This window comes from Haemorhous mexicanus, chromosome 1, assembly GCF_027477595.1.
Source record: "Haemorhous mexicanus isolate bHaeMex1 chromosome 1, bHaeMex1.pri, whole genome shotgun sequence".
NCBI classification, from domain to species: domain Eukaryota; kingdom Metazoa; phylum Chordata; class Aves; order Passeriformes; family Fringillidae; genus Haemorhous; species Haemorhous mexicanus.
This window is the reverse complement of record NC_082341.1, coordinates 4,907,900-4,935,628: the sequence shown is the minus strand read 5'-3', so window position 1 is coordinate 4,935,628 and position 27,729 is coordinate 4,907,900. Positions and strand designations below refer to the sequence as shown.

At 45.8% G+C, this 27,729-nt stretch overlaps 2 protein-coding genes across 4 annotated transcripts in view; both read right to left on the bottom strand.

Moving 5' to 3' along the window:
- Positions 1 to 334: 334 nt before the first annotated feature.
- LOC132323569 (solute carrier family 22 member 13-like) lies at positions 335 to 6,535 on the bottom strand. The gene is made up of 10 exons (XM_059838951.1): positions 6,146 to 6,535; positions 5,071 to 5,174; positions 4,581 to 4,735; positions 4,080 to 4,248; positions 3,530 to 3,650; positions 2,866 to 2,960; positions 2,343 to 2,557; positions 1,770 to 1,878; positions 1,430 to 1,640; positions 335 to 951 (listed from the first exon to the last, which is right to left on the bottom strand). Exons 1-10 carry the CDS (start codon positions 6,515 to 6,517, stop codon positions 856 to 858), a joined length of 1,647 nt encoding a protein of 548 aa, XP_059694934.1. The 5' UTR covers positions 6,518 to 6,535; the 3' UTR covers positions 335 to 855.
- A 2,585-nt stretch (positions 6,536 to 9,120) lies between these two features.
- OXSR1 (oxidative stress responsive kinase 1) overlaps positions 9,121 to 27,729 on the bottom strand; it is an 86,890-nt gene continuing 68,281 nt past the window's right edge. For all 3 annotated transcript variants that reach the window (XM_059838923.1, XM_059838931.1, XM_059838937.1), the window contains 11 exons: positions 26,414 to 26,547; positions 24,558 to 24,606; positions 21,897 to 21,962; positions 21,541 to 21,663; positions 16,928 to 16,963; positions 15,127 to 15,312; positions 13,591 to 13,667; positions 12,658 to 12,710; positions 12,257 to 12,325; positions 11,350 to 11,414; positions 9,121 to 10,512 (listed from right to left, as the gene is read on the bottom strand). In XM_059838923.1, the coding sequence (XP_059694906.1) occupies positions 10,438 to 10,512; positions 11,350 to 11,414; positions 12,257 to 12,325; positions 12,658 to 12,710; positions 13,591 to 13,667; positions 15,127 to 15,312; positions 16,928 to 16,963; positions 21,541 to 21,663; positions 21,897 to 21,962; positions 24,558 to 24,606; positions 26,414 to 26,547 (933 nt within the window). In that variant the 3' untranslated portion in view covers positions 9,121 to 10,437. The remainder of the gene's footprint in view (positions 10,513 to 11,349; positions 11,415 to 12,256; positions 12,326 to 12,657; positions 12,711 to 13,590; positions 13,668 to 15,126; positions 15,313 to 16,927; positions 16,964 to 21,540; positions 21,664 to 21,896; positions 21,963 to 24,557; positions 24,607 to 26,413; positions 26,548 to 27,729) is intronic.

The following is a 27,729-nucleotide window of genomic DNA, read 5'->3' as shown; positions in this document are numbered from 1 at the left end:
TTTTTTTCTTCACAGTATAAGAAAAAAGCGGTCCTGAATCTTTTAAAGACAAAATGGATCCAGCAAAAAAAGAATAGATTAGAACAGAGAAGAAAAGACTTGACATTTCCCAGAAAGATTTGTACTTTTTTTCTAAGAGACCAACTGCCACAATATCCCTCAGTTTCCTGGAATGGACAAATCAATTTGGTCCCACACTGCAGCCCAACAGCACCTTTTTCCATGCCCAAAGCATCATGACAGGCATCAATTCAAAGCCATCAGCACTGAAGGGAAAATTCCGATGCCTGTTAGACATCCTTGCTCCCTTGCATGTTTTTTTCTCAGCTCTCAAATTAAAAAAAAAAAAAATAAAAAGGAGTGTTTTTATGAGAGAACGAGATGATCTTGCTAGACTGTCACGATAAATCACTCCTTGCAAGTGTGAGATTATTTTCAGTGTTGCATCTGCTCCAGCTCTCCTGTTAGTGAGCCCAGCTCTCTCTTGCAAGTTTTATTCAACGCTCTAGTGGGTGTCTCACTGGACTAAGTTTACAGTCTCACCTTCCTGTAGACATAACTGGAAAAGTGAAGAGGAAGCGCCTCCATTCTAATTCTTGATTTCTTTCCTTTTTCCCCTCAAGTAAAAGCACCTCTTTTTCTCTGGTGAGAGCGCTGTTGGACACCAGTGACAGCCTGCAGTGCCTGAGGACAAGCTACAGAGGGAGATACAGGAAGGCAAAAAAGACAAGGAAACCCAAGAATTGGCAGTGATGGCCTAAGCAAAGGTGGTGTCCTGTGGAGGAGAGACCTTGCCTGTCCTCAGTGCCCACACAGCACTGGGCTGCCTTTATCCACAGCCACCTGCAGACCCAGCTAGAAGTACGTGGTCTTCGTGCTCTCATTGTCTTGGCCACCACCTTTTCCTTTCACCTGCCCATTCTGAGAGCTGCTGGTGGCATTTTCAGAGACCTGATGAAAGGGAAAAGGGTGTAAAAGCAAGGAAAGCTGTGTGACGAGCTGATGGCAGCTGTCCCTGAGACGAGCAGCCTTCAGCAACTTGGATCCCATTCCTGACTGTTCCTGTGGACACCCTTCTCCCAGCAAGACAACAAAAGTATTGGGGTACAATTCCAGCTGGTCCCATGGGGAAGGAGGGCTGGGAGCTATGAGAGTGTGAAAGCCAGAGGATGTGGCTACAAGGCACCAGCGCTTCCCTGAGGAGGGCAGAGGGAGGAAAGCTGAGCATTGGCTGTTGTATCCCATGGACAGGAATGAAGGGATGACTTCCACATGCAGGATTATGGGGTCTCCTCCCCTCCCTCCTCAGCGGGACAGCCCCACTCCATTCCCTCCCACTTCTGTAAAGAAACCCCCAGTGCAATGCCAAGGGTCTCCCCCAGCGCTGGCTGCCCACATCCCCACCCCAGAGGCAGCACCCGGGACCCACCTGAGCCGGGGGGGGGGCGTCCCCTGTGTCATCGGCCAGGTCGGTGCCGCAGGTCTCGGGCAGCAGCACGCAGAGCAGCCCCCCCAGCACGGGGGCGCTCCCGAAGATGGCCATGGGGATGGCGCGGTGGTGCTGGCCCAGGAGCCGGACCAGCGGGGCCAGGATCCCGGCCACCCGCGCCGACACGGAGCACAGCCCCACGCCCGTCTGCCTGCGGGAGAGAGGGGCAGCTGCGGGCTGGGTCAGCACCCCCAGGCCACCACGGGGATGAGCCCTGGGGACAAGTGCGCTGCTGGCCCACCACCACTGCTAGTCACTCCAAAGTGTGCGGAGAGCTCACCTGACGACCGTGGGGAAGAGCTCGGCAGCATAGACGAAGGAGGTGGAGTAGGAGGCTGAGGCAGCAAACTTGCCAATGGTGGCCAGGACGGTGGTTGCCACGGGCTGGTCTGAGGGGAGGAGGAGAGACAACTGCTGTGGATGGGGGAGAGCTCAGCAACACTCACGGATGGCGACTGGGGATTGCAGGGACAACTGTGTCACCTGCAGGGAGCCATGGCCTCTGACAGTGTCTGAGCATGGACCAGGCTGCTCTGGCCTGGCGGCCACTTTCAGTGCACTCTGCATCCATCAATTCACCTCCTTAGGGATTATTTTTTCCAGAGCACAACTCTGTTGACAGGGGGCACGCTGGGCTCAGATCTGCCCCCCGCTATCGCCATCAGCAAGAAAAGTTTTGGTTTTTTGGAACAGGCCCAGTGGGTTTGGCCAGGCCCGAGTGGCCAGGGTCAGCTCAGGCCTAGAGGGATGTGAGCCACCCTGGCTGGGAGGACAGAACAGCAAGCGAAGGGTTGGGGCTCTGTGCCTCCCTGTCCCAGCGGATGTCTTCTCCGTGTGGGACGAGGTCATTCACCTTCAGGGATGCCAGTGATGATCAGACACACCAGGCCACTCAGCACCAGGAGAACAGCCTGCGTTTTCCTCCTCCCGAACCTCTGCAGAATGAAGATACAACCAACACGGGCAGGGATTTCCACTGCTCCAAAGGCCAGCTGGGTCAGGTAGATGTCCAGGCCAAAATTTGTCACGTTCAGACTCAGCCCGTAGTAGACAAAGCTGTTCACAAACCTGAAAGCAAGGCAGGTTGGCACTGAGCAGGTGTCAGCCATGAGGAAATGCAGCATTGATCTCCAATTACAACATTTTGACCAAGCCACAGCATTTTCAAAGAGATGTAAAACCAGAGGAATACCACAGGCCTGCCAAAGCTGGAAATGCTATAACCCTGCCTACAAAGCATCTTAAACAGCCAGAAGCAAAACCACCCATCAAATAACACTTAAAAGCCACAAGGTGAATTTCTTGATAACTAATTGTCAATCCCTTCTTTTCTTTCACCAAGAAATTTGGGAAGAATGCACCAGGGAATGTCTTACCAGACACATGACATGATTAAAGTCACCTTCTGCAGGTTCTTCTTCCGAAAGAGATCCAGGAAACTTCCAGACTTGACCTCTTTCTCAGGCTTCAACTTTAAAACACAGAAAAAGAGTCAGAGCAGGAAAAGGAAACCCATGTCCAGCTCCTTTTCCACCGGCAGACCATGGGATGCATCACTGGGACAGGCCTGTGGCCCCAGTGCTCTGGCAGGGAGAGCAGCCCCACTGCTCTCTGGCGGCCCAGCACAGGGCGGAGTGACTGAGAGATTCCTCAGGATGAACATCTCCCCAGTGTAGGAGCTTTGGGGTGGGCAAGGAGGGAACTGCCCTTCAGGCATTTCTGCATGGAAGGCCAGAGACTAAAGAGAGGCTCTGTGCTCATCAGTCACACTCCTGGAACCCTCCCAGGAGAAAAGCCAGGGAAGCATTTCAGTCCTTCCCACATGCCCAGGGGGACCCCAGAAAGCTCCAGGCTGAGCCTCAGCCGAAGCTGGGCCTCTTCCCTGACCTCATCCCTGGGGAGCTCAGCTGGAGCTGGAGTCCCCCACAGCCCATGGCCAGACCAGCCCCAGTGGGAATGCAGAGATGTTTCTGGGATGAGCTGAGCTCCAGGGGCTGCTGCAAGGCCCAGGGCAGTGTCTGAGGCCAGGACCCCCAGTACCTGCTGCAGGAGCTCTGGTGGGAGGCTGCGCTTGTTGGTGGCTGCCGCCTTCTGCAGGACCTTCTTGGCTTCCTCGATTCTGCCCTTGGTCACCAGCCAGCGAGCTGACTCTGGGAGCACCCTGCCAGGAGAGGAGGCCAGCACATGCTGCTGTGTCCTGCTGAGTTCCCCCACAGCCCCTTTCTCTGGGAGCACATCCAGCAAGCCTTGGCCACCACAGAATCAGATCCCAGAACCACAGAATCTTCAGCCTTGGAAGGGACGCACAAGGATCATCAAGCCCAGCTCTAAAGGGAATGGCCCATGGGATCAAGGGGTCTAAACACCCTGAATTTAGGCTCCAAAGGCCACATCTGGAGACCTGAAGCAAAGCAGCTGCTGCTCCCAGCAGTGCAGTGCCCAGGGAGACGTGCTGAGCTCTGCAGCAGCTCCTCCAGCAGCTGCACTGGGATGGGAAAGATCCAGCTTGGTTCTGTGCTGCTGCCTCCTCCTCACTCACACCCTCACACTGCTGTCATATCTGCAGGAGCTCTGTCCACATCCTACTTACCCGATGCAGAAGAAAAAGGCAAATATAGGAGCAGATCCTGCAATTTCCAGCAGCCTCCAGTTGGGAATTCCGTAACTCAAACCAGCCAAAATCATCTGCCCGATGGCGAAGCAGCAGTGAGAAGTGAGCACTGCCTTTGGCCGGGAGGAGACCCCGATCCATTCTGTAGCTGAAAGGAAGAAGGAAGGCTCAGAGTCATCCAGATTATTTCCCCTGAGGCAAACAGGTGTTTCCCTGGAGAAGAGTTATTCTGGAGGTGAGGATTAGACTGACTTCCTGTTCTGGGACACTCCCCTTGCCCTCCTCTGAGCATTAGCTGGAGAGAGATGCTCCCCAAAGCTCTGACTGAGGGCTGAGAAGTTGCCAAAATTCCAAAGGACAGTGAAGATCTAGACCTGTCCTCACCACGATGTTTTTCTAGTCAAACACAGATACTTTTATTTCTTTGAAGACTTTTCTATTGCATCTGGAGATGCCCCCGGGCAAGGGCATCCTACTCACCTAAGGCCAGTATTGTCATGGTGATCCCTGACACGGAGGCCCCCACCACACACCTGAAGGCCATGTACAGATAGAAATGGGGCACAAAGGCAATTCCCAGGCCAAACAAGCCCTGGAGGAAGATGGAGATCAGAATGACTGGTCGGCGGCCGATCCTGGAGAGAAACAGGGAAGACACAATTGGTGTCTAGAGAGACCCTGTGGAGATGGCAAGGAGCCAAGCAGGTTATACAGTGATTTTTATCACCCTGATAAGGGTCAGAGTAGACTGTGGGGTGACAAGCAAAGCACTGTACACATGCTGTGTCTGTCTCCCTTCCCCTCCCTGTGTGGCCATGTCCTCATGGGACCCAAGGACTTTGGTCAGGGTCCCTGTAGTGAGAAGTGGTAACAAAATGCACAGGGTGCACAGTCCAGACAGGCTCACACCACCCGGTCTGTGCTCCGCTGGCTTTGCACAGACCCTGGGCAGGGGGTTGTGGCTCCTCACCTGTCACTCAGAGGCCCAAAGATCATGGATCCCAGGAGCAGCCCTGCCATGTAGATGGCCTGGGCAATGTCATTGAGGTCCTTCCTGTCACACACCAGGTCAAACTGGAGAAAGGAGAAACAAATGCTTTGGTATCCCCACTTCCAAGGATGTGAATCCCCACAGTATGCACAGGGAACAAAAGTCAGAGGTGGGACAAGCCCTTGGGGCACTCAGTGGGGTCCCATGCACTGGGACCTGCAGGAGTCCCCCTTGTCCAGCCCAGCCAACCAGGGAAGCCTCCTAGTCAGCTGGGCCTGGGGACAGAAGCAGCAGCTTGCTTCCTGCCAGACACCTGAACCCCCAGAGGAGAAAAGATGGAATGCTGATTCCTGGGACAAGCAGTTTCTGTTAAAGAGATGTCCTGCAATTGCCAGCATCCAAAGGGCATCAGTGGAAGGACTGACAGAAGAAGGATCATAGGACCATAAAATGGTTTGGGTTGGAAGGGACATTCAAGATCATCTAATTTGAACTCTCTTGCCATGGGCAGGGCACCTTACACTAGATCAGATAAATCAGAGCCCCATCCAACCTGGCTTTGAACACTTCCAGGGATGGGACAGCCACAGCTTCTCTGGGCAACCTGTGCTAGGGCTTTACCACCCTGACAGGGAAGAATTTCTTCCTAACATTTAATCTAAACCTATTTTCCTTTCTCTTAATTTAGCATCTTTCTTATCTAAAAATTGTGATATTTGGGGTTGGACTAGATGACTTTTAAAGGACCCTTTTGAGCCAAACCATTCCATGATATTAAGTTGGAAAGGTTAACCCCTGTATGCAGAGGGATGTGGAAACCCACAGGGGCAGGAGGTCTCTCCAGGAGTAATTCATCTCCTCACTGGCACCTCTGTCACAGCCTGCACCCTCTCCAGGACCACACCTGGGTCCTGCATGGTGGAGCCAAGGTCCCCAGCCCACACCTGCTGTAAATCCCAACTGCACCATGGTCAGGCACCAGCTCTGGGGGAGCTGTGGCCATTTGAGTGTCCCATCCCTTCCACACCCAGCACATCCAGCAGCAGGTACAGACCTCGGTCAGCAGGGAGGGTGGCTGTTCTGTGGGGTACACCCAGCCACTGCTGCACTTCTCGGTGTGGTTCAGTCCATAGGCCAGGATGGAATCCAGGTCCCAGTCCACCGGGGAGAACATGGAGCACTGCTCAAAGTTGCCATCGGCGCCCCGGGGCAGGGTGAGGTTCAGCTGCTCTTCCTCCGTCAGGTTGGGGCCGACGGCGCGGATCCAGCTGGTGTCACAGTGGTGAGGCACATAGGGGACCATGAAAAGCTGGCAAAACTGGTGGAAAGCCACACTGAGGCAGGGGATCACAGACAACAGCACCAGGCATTTCTGGAATCGCCCAAAATCACCAATTGCTTTCAAAATTTCCCCAATGCCTGACATTGGTGGCTGTGTCTGGGACAGGACAGTGCTGGGACAGACTTCCCAGAGGGCTGGAATTAATGTTTAAACCTCAGATAAGCTCTGCAGTCATAGGCAGTCACTAGAAGTACATCTTGTAATATATTAATCATCCCTGTGCCACCCACAAACATCCAGTGCTGGCTAGAGCAGAAAGACCCCTGCTTCAGGAAACCTGGGCCAGCTCCTCTGCCAGGGCCAGGTGGCATGGACAGGGAACAGACTCTTCTCCACAGTGACTACAACAGCTGCAATTGCTGAACCATCAGGAAAGCCATGTTCAGAGGGGCCAAAACAAGCCCAGCATGATGCAGAGCTGGGAAAAGCCCAGAGGAGTAAAGGGAATTATGTTAATGGATGGGCAGAACCAGAGATGAGGATGGGCAGCCAGTTCACTGTGATTCCAGGGGACGGGAGCTGCCATTCCCTTCATCTTTTGCAGCTTCCCTGTGCAACACAAGCAAGCCAGGCACAGGACATCCCTTTCCACCAGTTCTGGGCCACCCTGCAGCTGCTAGGGGCTAAATGCAGGAAGAACTTGGGGAAAGGGTAAAGGGTTGGAGAAATTTGACACAGGGCAATGGTGCTTGAGGCCAAAATGCCTAAAATGATCATCAAGAACTCGAGTCTAGCACTGCTCAATCCCTCATGTAGGAAAAGCATTTGCCTGGGGTCCTTTGTGATGTCGATGAGGTGCCCAAAAGCCACTTGGATACTCCTGCTGCCCACAGATCCATGAGAAGGGCATTGTACAGCATGCTGGAGAACAGACCATGGATGCCCCACTGGGGCTGACCAGGGCACCCACAAAGAACAATTATTGTGGAGGAGAGGAGGGAGTGCACTTCATGATCTCACTGTTTGTCAGGGTATAAATCCTCCCACTTTCACACCAGCCTGTGTCATCCTGAGGCATTCCTGGACAGGGGAAGCTCATTCCCAGTTGCACATGGCATGCAGAGCTTGGAGCAAACCTCTTGGCTATAGACAAGCTCTCAGGGCACCATCCTGAGTGCCCTTCTGGCTCTATTTCTGCACACAGCTCCTGCAGAGATGCACGCATGGAATGGTTTGGGTCGGAAGGCACCTTAAAACTCATCCAGTTCCACCCCTGCCATGGGCAGGGACACCTCCCCTCAGACCACGTTACTCGGAGCCCCATCCAGCCTGGACCTGATCTCCCTTTCCCCACTGAGTCTTCCTTGGGGCTGTCAAACCTCCCACCACTCCAAACAAACACCCCCAGGGGTTGCAGACACCACTCAGACAAACCTCTTCCTCAAGACACACCAACCAACCCAGTGACAAGCCAACCACACATCAAACACCTGGCAATGGACAATTTGTTCTTTATTGATTAAAAATTAGACACATGCAGTAAAATACAAAGTCCAAAAAAGGAAAAAAAAGCCTGACTATTTTACATCTTTCATTATAATCTACAATACACCAAAGTTGTGAAGAGGATCCGTTTTCATTAACAGAGCATTGTCCTTGAAAGTAGGAACTAACTTAAAATTACCACCTGCTTCCAGGTTCAGATCAGAAATTTGCACAAAAACCAAATTCTTAATGACACTGGAAAACAATTATGAACAGCATTGGCACTTACTGGAACAACATCAGAAAAGACAGTTGTCTAGCACTGTAATAGCCCAAGTAAATATTCTGGATCCCAGCCCAAAAGATCTGGAGATCCATAGAGCAAAACCCATCAGCTTCTTCCTCACTTATTTTCCATTAAAGAACTACGGAACCTTGGGTTAGCGTGAGCTCAAGCTCTCTAAGTCCTGGCTTGGGAAAATGGGGAATAACAATAAATAGATGCTGCATTGTTCCATTTGAGCAGTTTGAGTCCTAACCTTCCTCAGCACCAGTACACAAATGAATGAGGAGGTCCCCAGGGCATGCAGGCAGAGGGAAAATAATACTGTACCACAACTACCTTGTCTCTGTATCCTAAAGGCTCCCAACACATCCACACTGAGCACAGGGTGACGGGAAAATCAAGGTGCCAGCCTGCTCTTCCCCAGCCAACAAGCTCAATGGGGGAACACTGTAGGGAGTGCTTTGTGTCAGGCAACAGGGAATGGTGCCAACACACACTTGCCAACGCAGCCACCACCAACTCCCTGCTATCGGGCACTTGCTTCCTGGGCTCAGCACCCCAGGATGATCTCACTCCCAAATTCTCATCTTCCTCTCCCTCCCCTTCACACTCACCAGCCATGAGGCTGCAAACAGCCCATGGGGACACACCCAATATCCACCCAGAGGCTACAAGCAATAAGGGCAGTAAGAAAAGAACATGCACAATTCAGGAAGCTTCCACAGCTGCTCATAGAGAACAAGATATAAATACAGATTGTTCATCTGAAGACTTGGAAATTAAAAAAAAAAAAAAAGAAAGAAACAGAACAAAAGTCCTAATTGAACCTAGTCATTCCGCTCTGTTTCTGCATTGCTTGTATCTGATGGAAACAAAACTCGTTTCCATCTGCATGTTAAATTACAGACTTACAACTTCTGTGTAGAAAACACTCCAGAGCCAAGAGCAGTTACAAAGGCCAACTGTGAAACAGTAGGAAAAAAAAAGTCAACACCATTTATTATTCACATATTGCATTACAAGTGTCTCTTATCAAACTCAGAGCATAATTTATATTATTCATGTAGAAACTCAACTTCAACACCACATGGAAAGAAAAGCTAAATACGTGTGTGACAGGGGTGCAGTGACATCCTGATCAAACGTCGAGGCTTGGGCTGACGCGCAGCCCCACGACCCAAGGGATTGAGTGCAGGAGGGACAAACCCAGCGCCCGCTTTTGCCCAGCACAGCCACTCTACTGGTGATTCTTTATTGCTGTAAAACACGACAGGGATGGTTCCACGGGTACCAGCTTGCAAAGGACTGGGGAACACGTTGGGAGGCCAGGCAGGCATGACCAAACTGGGTTTCAGGGACACTTGGAAGTGCATCTGTTCCAAAGGCAGAGTGACATAGATCTCCTCTCCCTGTGACCATGGATATTGAGTTCACCATCTGAAAGACCAGTTTCCAGGCAGCAATGCCTCCCTGGTCTGCTTCAAGAACAGACTACGTATAAGATGCAGAATGAAAGCAAGCAGCAAGGACTGCTGAATGTAAATTAAAAGGTTCAGCCCTCATGCCATGCCTGGCACTCATGTGGAGAGAACCAAAATGATAAAGAAAAAAGAAAAAAATTAAGGCAGTTTACACAGGGAAGCTGACTTCTAACACCTCAAAGTCAAGGAACTTCTCCAAAACACAAACACAAGGGAAGGAAGCTCTCCCTCCTGTGGGTTAAGACTCTGCTTGCTTTCTCAGGTGCAAGCATTCAAACCAGCATTTTAAAATGCACAGCCAAAGAGAAGCAGATTTCTCAGCACTCCAGGTGACCCAAACAACATTTACATTGGTGTTTCAGATAGAAGGAGAAGCAGGTAAAGAACAAAAAAGAAAAAAAATCCGTTCAGTATTAAAACTTGTGCAAAAACAGCAAGTGAAAAAAAATGAAACCACATGTAAGCAAACACTTAGGCAAGATCATCAGAGCAGTGGAACCCCCTGCTTCGTACTCAGTAGTATTTTTCTTTAAAGTAAGGCAATAATAAAATGAACATGCAGGCAATGACGTGTTGGGTCTGCATGTTTGAGATGACAGATACAAAAACATGAGAGTTGTTTACAAAAGGTGTAAACGTCATCGGTAATTTCAGGAAGGTTTGTGATCCTATTAAGGAAAATGTTAAAGCTTCTAGGAAGGGGGCTGTAGTTCAATTCTTTGGCAGTAGTGGTTTTTTTTTTAGGCTAACAGAAGCATTACGAATATGCACATGTGGGTTCTCTGTTGGGAAACATCTCCTGGGACCAATGTTTAGCTGATGCTGAGCTGTGCAAATCCTATAAGTTTGCCATCATCCGGAATTTCTGAGCCGTCGACACCAGATGCCTGGAACAGGGAAGAGAGATCCAAATAGCAACACACATGCTCTACCTTCCAGCAGAAACCACAAGCAGGTGTATCAGACAGGGTGGGGGGAGGAAGCAGCCACAGGACAGCTTTGCACTGTATTCAGCAACTTGCACTACCCAAAGTTAAAATTGAGTGCTTTTGTATTTTTGCTTTTTTTTTTTGAAGGTATGAAGGGCTGGGACTGAAGTTTTGCCAATGTCTGCTCCAGCTAGAAATTATATGTGCAGTAACTGGAGTAAAACAAGTGAAAACTCCCTACAGGAAGAGTAAAATATAAGAGCACTTACAGCTTCACTCCCAATAACCTGGTTGCACCTTCGCTTTGCCACTGTAACTCCCCCTCAATTTCACCACCTCTGAAAGATTACCCTGCTCTACAGTCAGTTTTGGCTCTCTTCTTTGGCCCACCATGCTTATTTTCCTTTTTTCTTCTTCATTTCCCCATTTCCCCCTCAGGAACAATGTATCTGGATCCTCCCTCATTCCCTTCCACCAAGAGTCTGTGGCAATTCTTAGCCTATCCACCTGCCTTGAAATATTTCTGCAGGTGCACATTCCAAGCCCCAAAAATACCCCTCTGCAACATTTACATATATTAATTAACACATCATCTCATGCTTATTTATCCCAGGTGCTGCTCAGAGGATACAAGCAGGGAGGCTGCAGTGCCTACAGTTATACAACCAGTAAGCAGCTTTGGGAAAGAGGGGAGGATTTAGAGTGCATACATCAGATGCCTGCAGTAAACATCTACATGCAATGCCTTCTCCTTGCAAGGGACAACTGGATCAATTAGGGAACAGGAATAAATACCAGTCTGAAAGTGATGGATCTGTTTGCCTGGGGCTCTTCCACAATTTTCTGCAAATTAGCTGCAACTGAAATCACACAGACACAAAGAAAATGGGCAAATATTAGGGCAGGCTGGAGAAAAACATCCCAAACTCATTAGTTCTCTTTCTATTACTTAACAAACTTTGAATTTTTACACTGATAAGGAAAGGTTTAGGTCTCATTTAGACTCAGTCTACTTAAACCTAAAGCTTTGAACTGTGAAAATGCTGTTATTGTTACCACATTACTCTTTCAGAGGTAGTTATTTTTCCCAGGATGTGATGGGATCAATAGTAATAAATGCCCAACTGCATCTGGAAATTCAGGTAATTTTGCCCTAGCAGCTGTTCCTGTGTCCAAAGAACAGCTTTGCTTGCTGCAGTTGGAATACACAGGCAGTGCTGACAGTTTAAGTCTCACCTGCTGCACAGGAGGATTTGTTTATTTAGCAAACTGCTTTTTGAGGCAGCTGTTCCCCCCATAAAACTCGTGCTGCTGCCCCAGTGCATGTGCAACTCACACTTTCTTCCCCAGCCCTAATCAAACCCAAAAATCCTGGCTGATTCCAGTCCCAGAGCTCTCTTGCACAGGACCTGTGAGCAGGACAGGCTTGTGCAGCACTTTGGTGATGCATCTCTGTCAGATGATAATGATTTGGCTAATGCATCAATTAGACTTCATTCTGCATTACAAGGAACATTTGTTTCACAATGTTACCAACTAAATCATCTTCTTGCAAATTGGGGGTTGCCTGTCCCAGTTGTGCAGGGCCACTGGGGTATAGACAAGGCCAGAGGAAATTTTCCTATCACCCACTAATCAGGTAATTTTTAACATACAAAAAATGAATGAAATAGTTAGAGCAGAAAAAATAATTTGTAATTACCTATTACCAGATCTCTGCCATCAACAAGACCTGCTGAAATGAGCTCCTGAGACACACCATCTGCAGTATCTGTTGGGGAAAAACCCAAGAGCCATCACCACAGAGCAGAAATTGTCCAGCTGGTGAAGGCACCACACAGAAACCAAAGGATCTTGTACAAACCAAATAGCAGAAATGCTCTTCACAAAAGACAGGGTGCACACAGGGTGCACACCAGGTGTTGTGAATTCACTAGAATTCACTGAAGGGCTGCACTTTAGCCATATGCATGAGTTTCACTCATGTTCCAAGTACAACCACAACAAGCCCTTAAGAAGGCACTGTGGACAGACACTCACACAACAGCACAATACCAAACACATAACTTCCTCTTCACACACTGGAATTTCCCACCAGCTCACCTTTCCCTGGGGTGAATTCAAACCGAATATCATGGAGCTCTTTATTTGAATTCCTGTGGAAAGAAGAGAATTTTATATAAGAGAGACCATTTCATGGCATGATAGGTGGCCAAAAGAAAGTGCTGTCATTGAATAATCAGTCTGTGAATTCATTGCACTCTATCCCCTCAAAGGCAGAAACTCATCACTTGGATGTGCATGTGGAAGCAGCAGTCTGCTTCCCAGCCTGACAGAGGCCTGGGCCAGTCCAGGATAGGCGAGTGCCATGTCTCTGCTACAATGCCATGCTGTTCCACTGTCTCAACGACTCAGATCCCTCAGCAGAGATATCCTTGGAGCACGTTTCAGAGGAGGGAAGAGCCCACTGGCTTCAGGTGCACACACATTATGGAAGTGATGCTCAGAATTCCCACTTCAATGCCCACTAACAACCAGAATGCCTCCAGTGATGAGAGGCAGGTTCTTTTAATGAGAAATAGCAGTGTGGGTAATGAGCATTGAAAGATTCTTTTCTCTGCCTGTTCCCAGTGGCACAGACCAGAATCCACTCCCTGAACTGGGTAAGTAAAAGCTCTTCACTCTCAGAACTGGCTGAAGTGTGAAGTTATGCATGAAGACTAAGATGGTCCTGCACAAGGCCAGAACCCCTGGATCCCTGAATCCTTTTAGGGAACCCAGCTAGTTCCTCTTTCCCACTCCATGAGAGTTTAGAAATGTTTACACAAATATCAAAACCTCTTTCAATACAGGTTTCGCCCAACCAAAGTGGATGTGATAAACTGCTTTTCCAGGTCACAGCTGCAGAAGAGCAGATGAAATCTAAGCTGACAAACACTTAACCACCACCCTATTAATTAAAAGGCACAGAAGAGTGCCAGTGGGCCTCTCTACAAAGGCTCATGTTAACAGAATAGGTCACTTTTGTGTCCTTACCTTAACCTTAATACAAGGTTGATGGGGACTCTCACATCTTCCTGTACCGGAGCTGCAGCAGGGGCTGGAGGTGGGGCCTGCAATAGGATTACATCATTTTAAGGCAGGTTAACAATACCTTGCTCTGGTTTTAAAACCAGAGATAACCTTGATCAACTGTACATACAAGTAAGAGTTAGACTCATCATTGGAATCATGGCACTACAGTGAGAAAGATAACACATCAATGAACCAGGAAAACTCCACACTTAAACAGGAGGGTCTCTGCAATTGCCTTGAAAAGAGTAAAAGCTGCACAACTTTGAGAAATACCAGGAGACTTCAGAAATGCTAAATGTAAAAAGATTACTTGCTTTGCATTAAAATGTAAGGTTTTTAGACAGTCATGACTGTTTCAAGACCTCCTGTGCTTTAATCCCTGCCCCAAACATCTGATTTAAAAACCTGATACAACACTATGAGGAAAAAATTGAACTGGCAGATTAGCATGTACTCTCAGTTACCTTTTTTCCATTAAAGCAAAGGCTTTTAGAGCATCTAGCAGCAATTTTATAGCTGCCTATTTTCAAATCCAAATTACTTCTGAGTAACTATTGGAACATGTAATCAAATAATTTCATATTGGTTAGCAGCAGATTTCCAGCAGGGACGATCCAGGAGTTGCCCTGCACTTGTTACAGCATTTGTGATATTTCCAGTACAGAGCTAAGTGTAATCCAATCTCCACCAAAAAAACTCAAATAAAACAGAGAGGGGTCAGTCACCTGTACTGCCCATGCTGAGGCAAGGATTTTATACCTGCAGGAACAAGACAGACACAACACCAGGCCGATAATTTAAGCATAGAAGTCTTGACCAAGTGTTTTTCATCTAGACCACTTGTTTTTTCACAAGAGAAAAGGAAAATAACACTTTGTTTAAAACTAGCATTTTACTCCAAGGTGCTTTTGGCCCAGCAATGCAGCTCAGGGCTTCTGATCACAACCTGGCTTCTGTTGAAGCTGAAAACCACCAGGTCAGTGAAAACAAACAAGGGTTCATGGAGAAGCCCAGAGCTCTGCAAAACAGTAACCACTGAGCCACAAGAACCAGAAGAGAGCCATAAAGAATAACACACTGACACAGAGAGCTGTGAGGAAGAACATTTGTAGTGCTATAAAAAAGAGCATATTCACACAAAGAGCTATAGAGAACACACTGACACAAGTTCATGAAGCTCAGCTTAGGACAAGCTACCAATAAATAAGATATTGGGCCCTAGTGTCAGATATTCTATTAGTGCATTGTCCCAAGTGTCACTGACACCAACACTGCTCCAGCCTTCACTGCTGCTGATGTTTCAACTGCTGCATAAAATTCAAGGATTAAATACTGGCCTTGTTAAAGAGATGTGAAGGAGGTTGATTAAAGTATCAAAGCTATTTTAATGTTGCCAATAATATGTCAAACTTCCACTGTTTCAGATTGTTCTGGCAAATGTGGAATTGAACAGCTAAGGGCAAACCTGAAAGCTGCAGGAAGGGTGTCTGCTCTTACCTGGGCTGCTGCTGGGGCTGCTGCTGCTGCTGGGGCTGCTGCTGGGGCTGCTGGAGGAGCCTGGCTGGGTGGAGGTACAGCAGTTGGAGGTTGTGCAGGTGCTTGTCCTGCAGCCTGAGGTAGTTCAGTAGGTGCCTGTGCTGGAGCATTGAGTGAAGGACCTGGAGGCTCAGCTGATGGAAACAGCTGCAAGCAAAAAGGAGTTTTAGTGAGAAAAAGAACTCAAGAGTTCTGATTCAAGCACCAGCTTTCCCAGAAGTGCTTGTCTGCCACATAAACCACTTAGAGAAGTTCAGTGCCAAGGGCATTTCCAGGCTTCCAGGACATTAATGTTGATCCCAAGTTGGTGTTCAGGGCTTTAATGTGTCCTTATGTCCAAGGACCCATTCTGTCCTGACATTTGCAAGTTCTACTCACCAGTAAACCAAGATACCAGCATGGCTGTGGATCTTGGACAAAAATGACACTCTGTGTCAAGGCTGCATGTACACAGATATATCCAGCTGGGATGAGAGCACCCTATCCTTCAGTCTCCCTCTTTCCTGGAATCTGAGTCCTACTTGTGTTTTCAAGTAGCCATGCCCTCAGAGGAGAGAAGCCCTGCTTTGACTTGTAGTTACTTTCAGAGAAGAAACCCAGCAAAGCAGTGAGATAACTATTGACAACTGAGCCTTTCCCCAAGTAAATGTCAGAGTAATTCGGGTGCCAATGGAAAGTGAATTTAGAGTTCTTCAAACATCACACTAGAAAAGATTTAGGATTGGACTTGACTTTAGTCTCTTGCAAAAAATAAACCCAACCAAGCAAACAAAAAAATCCATAGGAAATTAATTGGGAGGGTGGAGGGAAAAGAGCTAAATGGAAATTTAATCTCTTTTTTACCTCTTGTTATTCAGTACAGAGAAACCAATTCTGGCATGGGAGCCAAAGAACTGTCAGCTCGATGGCACTTCAGTGTGCCCTCCAGCTTACTCTGGCAGGTTGTAGGAAATATAAATCACCTTCAATGCTGGAAACCTGGACAGGAGACTTCCAATGGGAAAATTCATCCAAAAGGCATTCTGGTTTTCAGCTTTTTTTTTGAATTTAGAATTTATGTCAAATTACAGTGCCAGAACTGTAGTCTTTCTCAAAATCTCCCTTTATAAACACTTCTTAGAAACAAATAAAGAACAGAACAGCCCAACCCAAGACTAATTCCTAGGAGACAGCTCTGTTTATCTTTCAACACAGGTAGGGAAAAGACAGACATAGCACAGTCTCTGGCAGATAAGCTGTCCCTATCACTGAAAGATGAGACATACTAATATTCCTAATGTAAGAAACAGTTCAGAACTGAAGAAAGATGATAAATTGCAACTGAAGCTGCGTTTGCTATCAAATACTACTACAGAATTCTTTCACAGTTCTGAGCACAGGTTCCAAACCAGAGAATTAGACAATGCAAACCAGACATCCTAAAGTTGTGCTCTGTCGGGTTTGTGTTTGAGGGTTTTTTTAAGGAGGAAATGAGAAGAGAGTTGTTATGCTTAGATTATTCCTGTGACCAATTAATTACCTTGCAACAAACAGACTTTTGCCACAGCAAGATGACAAGACATACAACAAACCTCAAGAAGAGCTCTTGGCACTACACAGCCAAGGATTCCTTTTATAGGGAGCTCTTCAAACAGAGCTCAGCTCCATACTGGCTTCTACTTCACACAATATTGCTTTCAAAGGCTCATAAAGCATGTTCCTTGAAACAACAGCAATAACTAGGAGTCATCTTTTCAAGAAGCCATTTGCAATTATAACTTACCTCGGAATTCTGTACAGGTTCTTTCACTCTGGGAGACTGAAAAACAGAGAAAAAGATATCATTGCCTAGACCACAGTGAAGCTTACTGACAAGGAGGACTTGTCAGAACCATACTGAACATGAGAAAACTACCTAATTGTTTGAGGTTACACATGTGTATTAAGATGAATGATAAAAGGGACGCCACACAATTTGTTGTCACATTGTACCACCCGGAAACACAGCCACACTTCAGACCCTCTATTTCCACAGAGGCACACAATAACCTAAGTTGCTCTCACTGTTACTCATTAGCAAAATCCAGGACTCTTGAAGATCACTCAGATTGGATCAAATTACTTAAGCTTCAAGATGGGAAAATCCATTTTAAGCTAGTCTGGCAGAAGAAGATAAACACAGATCTGCCTGGCAGAATTCTGCTAGAAAACAAGTTCCCTTCACTTACTCAGGACAGTAGTTTCCCAACCAACTTGCTTAAAACATACAGAACCCTTGTAGGGTGGGAGGGAGGAATCAGCCTTGCTTGTGCTGCTTTTTAGAAGGAAATCCCTGGCCTGCTCCTCCTGCCCTTAGACCCTGCATTCTGCTGTGCTCTTTGTGAGAGAAAGCAGAGAACTGGCAGGTGGGTGTACACCCAGCAGTGAAAAGAAGAGACCAGGGAACAATGGGGAAAGTGCAGGCAAAGCAACGTGACAAACTTTTGCTTATCAGTAAAACAAAGATAACACTGCACCAGATGTTTCACATGAGCAGGGGGGGAATTGCCAAATATTCATGGAAACCCTGCCATTAAGAGAGCCTGCAACTTTGACTTCCAACAAGTCCAGTTAGTGGAGCTAGGTGGGATGGTTTGGTCCATGCTGGAAATAAAAAAAACCCTGTTCCTTCTCCACATAATAGTCTAACAGGTTGCTGTTTGGACAGTACAAGCTGGACAGCAGAACATTAAGGCTCATCAGGCCCCTTCTCTGAGAGAGTTTCTGCACTAACAGAAGCCACTACCTTAATGAGTGCAGATCAGAGCAATTTGTAACATAAGACTAAAAGGCTTCTCGTGAGAAAAAGTTAAGAAGTCTTAGTCTCAGAACAGCAAGTTTCAGAAAGACCTCTGGACAGGAAGAAGGAACAGTTCCCTCAGCATGACTGCATGTAGGCAGTGTCAGGGAAAAAGTCACACAGCCAGAAAGGTAAAGCTTGAAATCCGTCTCAGTGTGCTCAGCCTTCACTTGACAGTTACCAGGTGGGATGAAAAACATGGCATTGCTCCCAGAGAAACAGCCCTGCTCCACACCTGCAGGCCACAGCTGCTGCAGTGTTCTTCCAGGAACAAAGCTCATATCCAAGAGTACCTGGATGCCTCCAAGAACTACATAAAAGGAAAGATCAGTGTGCTAAGCACTGTACAGATGAGTATGGAAACACTGGCCCTGCCCTCCAGCTGACTACTGATCCGGATAAATGACCAACAGAAGTGGTGAGAGCCAGTTGAGTATGAGCCAGCAAGCGCCCAGGTGGCCAAGAAGGCCAGTGGCACCTGGCCTGTATCAGGAACAGCGTGGCCAGCAGGACCAGGGCAGGGATTGTCCCTTGTACTCAGCACTGCTGAGGCACCCTGAGTGCTGTGTTCAGTTTTGGGCCCCTCATTACCAGGAGGACATTGAGGGGCTGGAGCAAGTCCAGAGAAGGGCAACAGAGCTGGGAATGGCTCTGGAGCCCCAGGAGCAGCTGAGAGAGGTGAGGGGGGCTCAGCCTGGAGGAAAGGAGGCTCAGGGGAGACCTTCTGGGTCTCCACAAGTCCCTGACAGGATGGTACAGCCAGGTGGGGGATCAGGCTCTTTTCCCAGGTAACAAGTGAAGAGAAGAAATGGCTTCAAGTTGCACCAGGGGAGATTTAGATTGGATATCAGGAAAGATTTCTTTACTGAAAGGGTGCCCAGGGAAGTGGTAGAGTCACCACCTCTGGAAATATGCTCAGAAAATATGAAGAGGTGGCCCTTGGGAACAGGGCTAGTGGTGAGCACAGTGGCTCTGGGCTATCAGTGGGACTCAATCCTGGAGGTCTTTTCCAACCTTAACAATTCTATGATTTTATTAAACACATGGACAGAAAGAAAACAGGGCAAACATTAAAACACATTTACCTAAGGCACAAATAGAATTTAGAGATTAGTTCTAACTAACTTTCGCTTGTGTAATCAAAGATGATGTGAGTAAGCAGTGAAATGTGACCACACAACTCACCACTGCACAGATTTATCAGGTAACAGAAAGTGCACAATTGAAAAGCCCACAGAGCACAACTGCTTTAATTTTAATTATAAGTTTTAAATGCAGAGAGGAAGTTCAGAAGGTCTTTATATCCAAAAAGTAATGTTGACCCAGCAAGTCACTTTATTCAGTGAATTGAGAGATATTTTTGGCTTTGGATACAATAAATATTTGCCTGCTTTCAGGTGCAGTCCTAGGAAGAGACTTGTGAAACACATGTTTGCACATATTAAATTCACCCTATTTTTTCTATGAAGTGGAAACAAGTAAAAAATACCAACACTTTCCATTTATGTAGATGATTTTATGTAGGCTAATACTTCAGTATTTTGGCACATTAAGTCAATCTGCAGGGCCTCCTTTTACTTTTATTGCAGTAAAATGCAGGTACAGACAGAATCACAGAATCACAAATTGGTTTGGGTTGGAAAGGACCTTTAAAAATCCTCTACTCCACCCCCACTGCAAGGGGCAGGAAAAAAAGGTGCTACCTAGTTAACAGAAGTTATTCTACCCTACAACTTGGTTAAAACTGCGGAGGGATTTACAGACAGGTAGAATTTATACCAAGTGTTTGAAATACAACCAAAAACACAGGATAAACACTAATCCTCAATAACACCACTGTATTCATTCAAAAAATTGGCAGTTTGGATACAAGTCTTAGGACTGCTTGAAAAGGAATCAAATTCAAGTACCCAGACAGACATGTAGAGAGGTCTGAGGTTCCACAATGCCCTTCCTGACATCCTGGAATATGCAGGTGTCCCAGAGTGCTGTGTTACACATGGGGTGCCTCCAAAATGATAATATACATCTACAGGGAGGTAACTGAATCAAGACCTACTACTCCAACATCCTTCCTAAAGGTTTGCTGAATGGGAGACCTACAAGTAAGGCCCAAGCACAGACCAAATGAGAGTGATCAGGACAGGCAGCAGTACAAGGAAAATATATCAAAGTATCAAGAAAAAGCTGTCTTGCAAAGGAGCTTGTAAACATGTGTGTCAATCTGCTTTTTCCTGCCTAGGAGGAATGAAACAAGTAAGTACTGTTCAAAACACAGTAAACAGTGTTAAGTCATGGCAGCCTGAGCTTTGAGACAAGATAAAACAAGTTCTAAATAATCTCTGGAACAGAATGAGGGTCTTTTATAATATTGCCTCCTAAAATTTGATGGTATTCAAGCCTACAAAAGGAATTTAGAAGAATTCAGCTTGTATCTTATAGCTTATTCATCAAAGAATTTCAGTAGTAGCTACCTGGTACCAAGAGATTTTCCTTGATCATGTATAATACGAAGCTGGACACAATAAGCTCTTTAAGAAGTCATAAGAGTTGCTGTCACAAATAATGCATTTACTCTATCAAATGGCCTTTAAAAACCCAGGCATTTCAGAAGATGCTGAAAAGATGCAAAATCTTGCATTTAATATTAAAGTGTCTATTCAGAACAGCAACAGATGCCAGACTAATGAAACAGAAATGAGAGAAGTTATAAAGGGATAAATGCTTCAAACCAATACTGCTTTTTTCCCTTTCATACTGAAAATCTTCCTCTAAACAGCCTTCACTGTCTCACTAATTCAATTACAAGATGATTAAAACACAGTCCACTTCCAGCCACCTGCTGTAGTGAAAAGAGACCAGGCAAACCATTCTAGTCAAAACCCACACAGGTGACTGCTGGGGGAAGGCAACCTGACAATTCATTGTAATCTTTCAGCTGATCATCATACATTATTCCTCTGAGTTGTTGGCAAGTTTTTACATGTGTTGGGAGAAGGGAAAGTGGTGTTTTCTTGAGGATTTTCAAGCACAAGATTAATCCCTCCTGTGACTTCAGGGATGCTGTGAGGTTTTCTACCAGGATTAATCTATTTCAGTGTAATGGGGGGGTGGGGGGGCAGAACCAGGCCCTGCATGTTTCAGGAATCAGCCATAAGAACAGGCCCTATTGATTTCAGCTCCATCCTGGAGAGGGCAGTAGGATAAAACCTCTCCTGACTCTTCCAGAAGAAAGCATCTCAAGCAGTCAGCACCCTTAAAGGGAATATCCTAGCTGCAGTGTATTAGTATGCTGAGCTGGGAGCAGGCTGTCTGAATTAACATTTCCAATTATGCTGAACATTCCTGAATGAGACCAGCTGTGCCTCACCACAATGACAGAAAAGATCAATACAATTTCTTCAACCTTCAGTCTGCTTCCTTTGCTTCAACTCCCAGCTCAAGGGAAGGGATTACAGCTTGCTGTGTATCATGCTTAAGGCCATGTGCTCCCCAAATATTTTTAGACCTACCACAACTGGATAACAACACAGAAACAGTGGAGTTTAAGGACCCACCCTGAGCTGTGAAATTGCTGCTCTGCCTTCCTCACTTTCTTCATCAAGCTCATCATCACTCCATTCCCAGCCACCATCTTCAGTCTTATGAAGACGCCCACTGGAGCCTGGGACTCTCCGGACCTGCCCAGCACAAGAACACAGAATTTACATCTCAAGCAAACAGTTTGTTTTAGAAGAAACAGCACCAGAATATCTTCAGGTTCCATGACCTACCATGGTGTCTGATTATTTTATTGGAACTAATCGCTCTACCCAGAAAAAGCTGTACTGCAGTAGTTATTACTTAAAATGTGAATACAAGCACAAAAAAATAGTACAACTGTAACAGCAAGAGCCCAGGAGGTTTTCAGTACCTTTTTGGATCTTTCAGTGATTGTTGGTGCTCTCTGCAACATCTTCTCTTGTAAAAACTCTTTATTCTGCAAAGAAAAAAAACCCAAACATTTGCATTGCTGAAAACGTCCTTTGATGCCTTCACTGTCTCTGATAAAGTAACTGTTCAGTTGTTCCTAGCAGAAAGTGCTTTACATGTTTCATCCCTACTCCCCCAAGGATATTAACCACTCCCCTACTTTGGGCTGCAGTATGTGATGTTTCATCCTAAATACCTTCTCAGTTAACAGTGGCACTCTCCTTATGCAAAATGACGTGGAATAACAACTGAGGAGCTGGATATTATTCTGATTTATTTGGAAATATACATATTATACTGCAGTATCTGGTACCCTGCTGAGGCATTTGGCATTCTTCCACTTGCAGCTACTACACCACCTGGATTCAACCTCTTTGCCTTATCTTACTCCTAAATTTATGCCTGTCCAACTGTCAAAGGCAAACCTCAGACAGGCTGGGATGTAGGAATCCCTCTGTGCTGGAGCATACAGAAACTGGGACAGCAAGATTTAAAGTGGTTGAAAAAATGTACAGCATTTATGTTTAGAGAGGAAGTAAATGCAGTGATCACAACAGACTGAATACTGGGGAAATGCTATGATGCTTTATTGTAATAAATTTCCTCTTCACCAAGCTGCTCCAGACTGGCCAATGTGGGCTCCTGAGAATAAAATTTTCTCACTGCTGAACTGTGGGGCCAAACTTGTGGCAGCAGGGGAAGCAGGGCAGTCCAAGCCAGCATCCTGGCATTTGGCTGGGTATTCCACACCACACCAGTGCAATTGGAAAGCTTTGCTGTCCCTGCCCACGCAGAGCTCCCAGAACTCCCCCAGGATGGTTGCCTGCAGGCAGGATGGAGAGTCTCAAGACACACTGTCATTCCTGGTAAGTGGCCCCCAGCATTATCAAACCATTCTTTTACATAACCTAGATGGTATTTAAATATATGACTCAAAATAGATGTATAGAAGCTGCACTCTTCAGCCCTCAAGCTCCAGCTGTCAGTTTGGCAGTGGCTGATGTGTGACAGTAATTTAACCCCAAGTGTGAATTGGCACAGGTTTGCACTCCAGATGCTGGGTGGTTAAGCAGTGCCTCATTTACAATAATGTTAATTTTCCATCACCACCCATGCTAATATGTCTCCAGCAGCTTGATGAAAGCACAAAGGAGATTTAACACACAATGAAGTGTAACATGAACCAGAACTTGCAGAACCAAATGGAGAAAGGTCAGCAATGTGTAAACCATCTTGTCACTTTGGACACCAAGTGTGCATCCAGCATACAGATGCAGACTAATCAGCTGCCTAAAATCCCACTACAGACAGTGAAACCCCAGTTAATATTGTCAAGAGCCCAGACATCAATTAAACCTGCCCTAAAGCAAACCTCTGCATTTCATCAACTGGATCACTCTCCAGACTACCCTGGTTCATAAAATTATCAAATCACACAATACCCTGAGGCAGAAGGGACCCTCAAGGATCGAGTCCAACTCCTGGCCCTGCACAGACACCCCAACAATCCCACCTGAGAGTGTTGTCCAAATGCTCCTGGAGCTCTGGCAGCCTTGAGGTTGTGACCATTTCCTGGGGAGCCTGTTCAGTGCCCCACCACCCTCTGGGGGAAGAACCTTTCCCTAATATCCAAACTGAACATCCCCTGACACAGTTTCAGGCCATTCCCTTGGGTCCTGTCACTGGTCACAAAAGAGATCAGCACTTGCCCCTGTGCTTCTCCTCATGAAGAGGAAGTGCAACTCTCCCTGGGTTGCACCTGTAAAGATTCCTGTCAGCTTTAGGAGGGCATCCAGCTCCTGTTCAGATATCTGGCGTGGCCAATTCCATTTAAGCATCTTCATCTGGGAGTTGAAAACTACTGATTAATTGGTGATGCTGCTGTGCTATGCCAAGTATGCAGTCTCTTTCTGACAGTTTAATCTGTATTCTGCTATAAATCCTGTGCACTTTGATCACAAAAAAATAAGCAAACAGAAAACATTCCCCATGCTCATGGAAATGCAAATCCTGCCCTGTGTTACTGCTGTCTGTCTCCCGCAGTAAGACCTTGCACGTTGCAGATGCACTAATCTCCAGGCAGTAATTACATAATGCTTGCTGGCACTTCACTCCAAGGCTAGAAATGGGAGTTTCCCACTGGTTTGTATCACAGGATCTTCACTTTCCATAAGGCAACACAGGGTGAAATATCTTTAGGTAGCTCTTGCACAGTGGGCCTCATTCAGCCCCTCGCACACAGACTGATTGGAGAGTTTACTAAAATCTAAGTAGCACTCACTGCAGCAGAGACCTTCATGGCTGGACAGGCAGCCACAATGGCACCATTACAAAGGAAGAACAAACCCAAAAGGCACTGAAAGACATTTAAATGCTCAAGAATTCCTAGATAATTTCTGTTAACAACAGCATACACAGGAGATACAGAAGGGGGATTTTATTCTGCTCCTTCACAATGACCCATTCAACTCACTCAGCTCTGCTGGCTCCAAGTGAAAGAGCCCACACTTCTGCCAGTAAAGCTGTCACCCACACCTATCATGCTTCTGAAAAGTCCTTTCCACAGCCTCTGCACAAATCAGTTTAGGAAGGGTTTCCTTACCTTTGCTTTTGTGAAAAATTTGTGTCTTAGGAGTTCTGCTGCTGTTGGTCTGTCAATAAAAACAGATGTAGAAAAGACAATTATAAATGCTCCCTTTCAACCCAACGGTCTTCCAGGCTGCTGCAGCTTGTTGGCATCTCGTGAGGACATCAGCTTCTCCTGTATAATTCCCCTAAAATCAATGTATTCCAAGTAAATTTTACACCAGCAATCTTTTAAATTACTCAGTGTATTCTGAACAAGGCCTATTCTGTTCAAAAGCAATTAATAACTTGGGACTGGTGGGGAGAATTTGCTCCTATTTTGATGCTGAACTTGAGACTCTTAGATAACAACAGAATCACAGAAAAAAATTGCTCAAAATGGAAATCACAGAATCATCACTGAAGTGCAGTACTCACCCTGTGCAAGTAACAGTTATTTCTGATTAAATGTGAGTAATTAGTTTTATTAAACACAGGCAGAATGAACAATCTTGGTCTAAAAGAACATGAACAAGTATAAACTATTTTCCTCTTTAAGTCAGACTTCAGAATAAATACTGGAGAGACATCCCTTGGTCAGTTTAGGAGGAATTTGCTAAAGACTCAAGCCTACATGAGAAAGTGGCAGCTTACAGCATTTTCCACACTGCAAACAGTGCTTAAATAGTAACAGAGTTTAATCAGTGACTTGCAAAGGCCGTTCATCACAGGATTTATTTCATCACAGAGGCAAAAGGCATCCACCTCAGAGCAAGGGAGCCCCTAAAATAATGAAAAAGCAATAGCACTGAATTCTCTTCCCATGCAATATGCCAACCTCCTGTTCCCACAGTCAGGGCAATGCCAGTGGCTGTCAGAAGTGCTTGAGGAGAGAAGGGGTGTGCCACAATTCAGTGATTATGTATAATCTGATCAGCACACATCCTAACCTGCAAGGATAAGCTTTAGAAAGGTGAAAAAATGTCATGCTGGGGAAAAAAACCCCAGCTATCAACTTTTATCAAGTACTCCACTGGATTCATTATGCATTTCAAGTGTAATGCTTGTTAGAAGAGAGAGACTCATTGCACAGTGCGTGAGAAGCCTGTGTTCCTGGATCTGACACAAGAGGGAACTGAAAAATGTCTTCATTATTATTATTTTATGAAAGCACTTTTTCCTTTCCAAAATTAAGTCTGCTTACTGAGGAGGAAAAAAAAAAACAACCTAAGAGTTATTAAAAAAATGGCACAGCAGACACACCATCCCCTTGGTAATATTTCCTATGTCACTGAGTAGTCAAGATACTGTTCAAGGAAGGCTGAAAGTGTCATCAGGTCACTTAAGCAATCTGTATTGATGAAAACATGTTGGTAAAATTTGTCAGTGTTTTTCCTGATTTCCCATCCAAACCAAATATTACATATAATTAAACAGGTCAAAACTACACTGAGAGCCTTCTCTGCACTGCTAAATTTTAAAAAGTTTATTTATGTAGTTTTGCAAGTAAACGCACATTGCCCAACCTGTAATTTCTGATTTGTAAACACAAAGCAGTTTTGACTGGGAACAAAACATGAACTGAAGTCACCTGCTGGAGGTAGCCAAGGGAGAATGGCCCTACCCAGGCAGTGGACTGGGATGCACTCTCATTAACCCAAATGGAAAATGTGTGCCCTGGCCAGGCACAGTGCCAGACATTTATCCATAAAAATAAGGACAGAGAATGTGTTGCCACATAGCAAGATTGCTGTGTTCCTTGTGACTGAAAGGCTGGAGGGGCAGAGAGTATACCAACTTCAAAAAACAGGGAACATAATGATGTTTGTGACTTAGGGGGGGTTTTTTGTTTGCTTGTTTATTTTAATTTATTTTTGTGTGATCCACTCTTACCTTTTTTCAGGGTCTTTTTGTAGGCACGATGAAATCATCTTCCTAAATGATTTCCCATATTTCTTCAGCATTTCCTTATCTTGCACACCAGTTTCCAAAGATGGAGGATCATTTTGTAGTGTCAGCATTAAAACCTGAAATAATTATTGCTATTGGCAATGAGATCTTTCTTGGGTTTTGTCAGAGACAGATCTTGGGGAAAATGTATTTTAGACAAGCACTTTCATCAAGACTCTGAATCAACAAGGATGTGTTAACAACAAAGACCCACAATTCAACTTTCTGCTTTCCATCCCATCTTTTGGTCCCCACTGCAGTCTGTGGGCCAAAAACAAGGCTGGAATGTGTTTTCAGGTGTGCTTTGTGGGATTAAAAGTGCAAGCAGAGCAGAACTTCTACCAGTTTTCCTCATTCAAGATGAGCAGTTGGGCAAAGCTTTTGATTCAATATACCTCCCTGAGGTATTTCTCAGCTAGAAATCAAATTAAAGACAGAGGGGCAACATAAAAAGATACATGAGTTCACTTCCATGTACCAATGTGACAGCAGGTGAAGACATTCCTCACACAAGCAGCTATCAAGCCAAACTGGTTCTTTCCCTCACATCACTTAAATATTCTGAAGGAAAGGAAGAAAATTACTCATTTCCATTTCCACTTGTCACCTACATACAGATGAATATCTATTTTTAGATGAGGAAACAGCACATAGCCCATTTAAATAGCTTTCAACAGCTACATTGCTTAGGGCAGCAAAAGCCCATCAATCTAGCTGAAATTACACAGCCCATGACAGAATTCCCTGCTTTCTTCCCCACTCCTTGAAGGGTCACTCAATGCATGAGTAATTTTGCTGGATAACAAAATTAATCTGCAGTGCAATAAAATTACATTCAATAAATAAAATAGAGAAGGCTTCTTGCAGGCTGCATCACTGGAACACAAACCTCACAGAACTGGGGACTCAATTCTATCTAGCAAATGACAGCACTAAGTAGGTGCTGTTGATACTAAATAGGTGAGGTTGGTATTCAAAGCTTCATCCTGTGCATTCAAACCACAATAAACTGAAGTAAAATTTGCAGGAGCTGCTGTAAAATGCTACCAATAATCACAGCCCAGAAGGAAATATCAATGAAACCAGCAGCACTTTCCCCTGAACTGCTCTTTGCTCTGCCACAGCCACTGATGTTGTAGGAAATTTAATGGCACTACTCAGCCTCTCAACAGTCCCTGCACATAGATGACAATTCTTAAAAGTAATTCTGTTCTGCAAGAGTCAAACCTGTACAAAGTCCATCCATTTGGCATGGATGT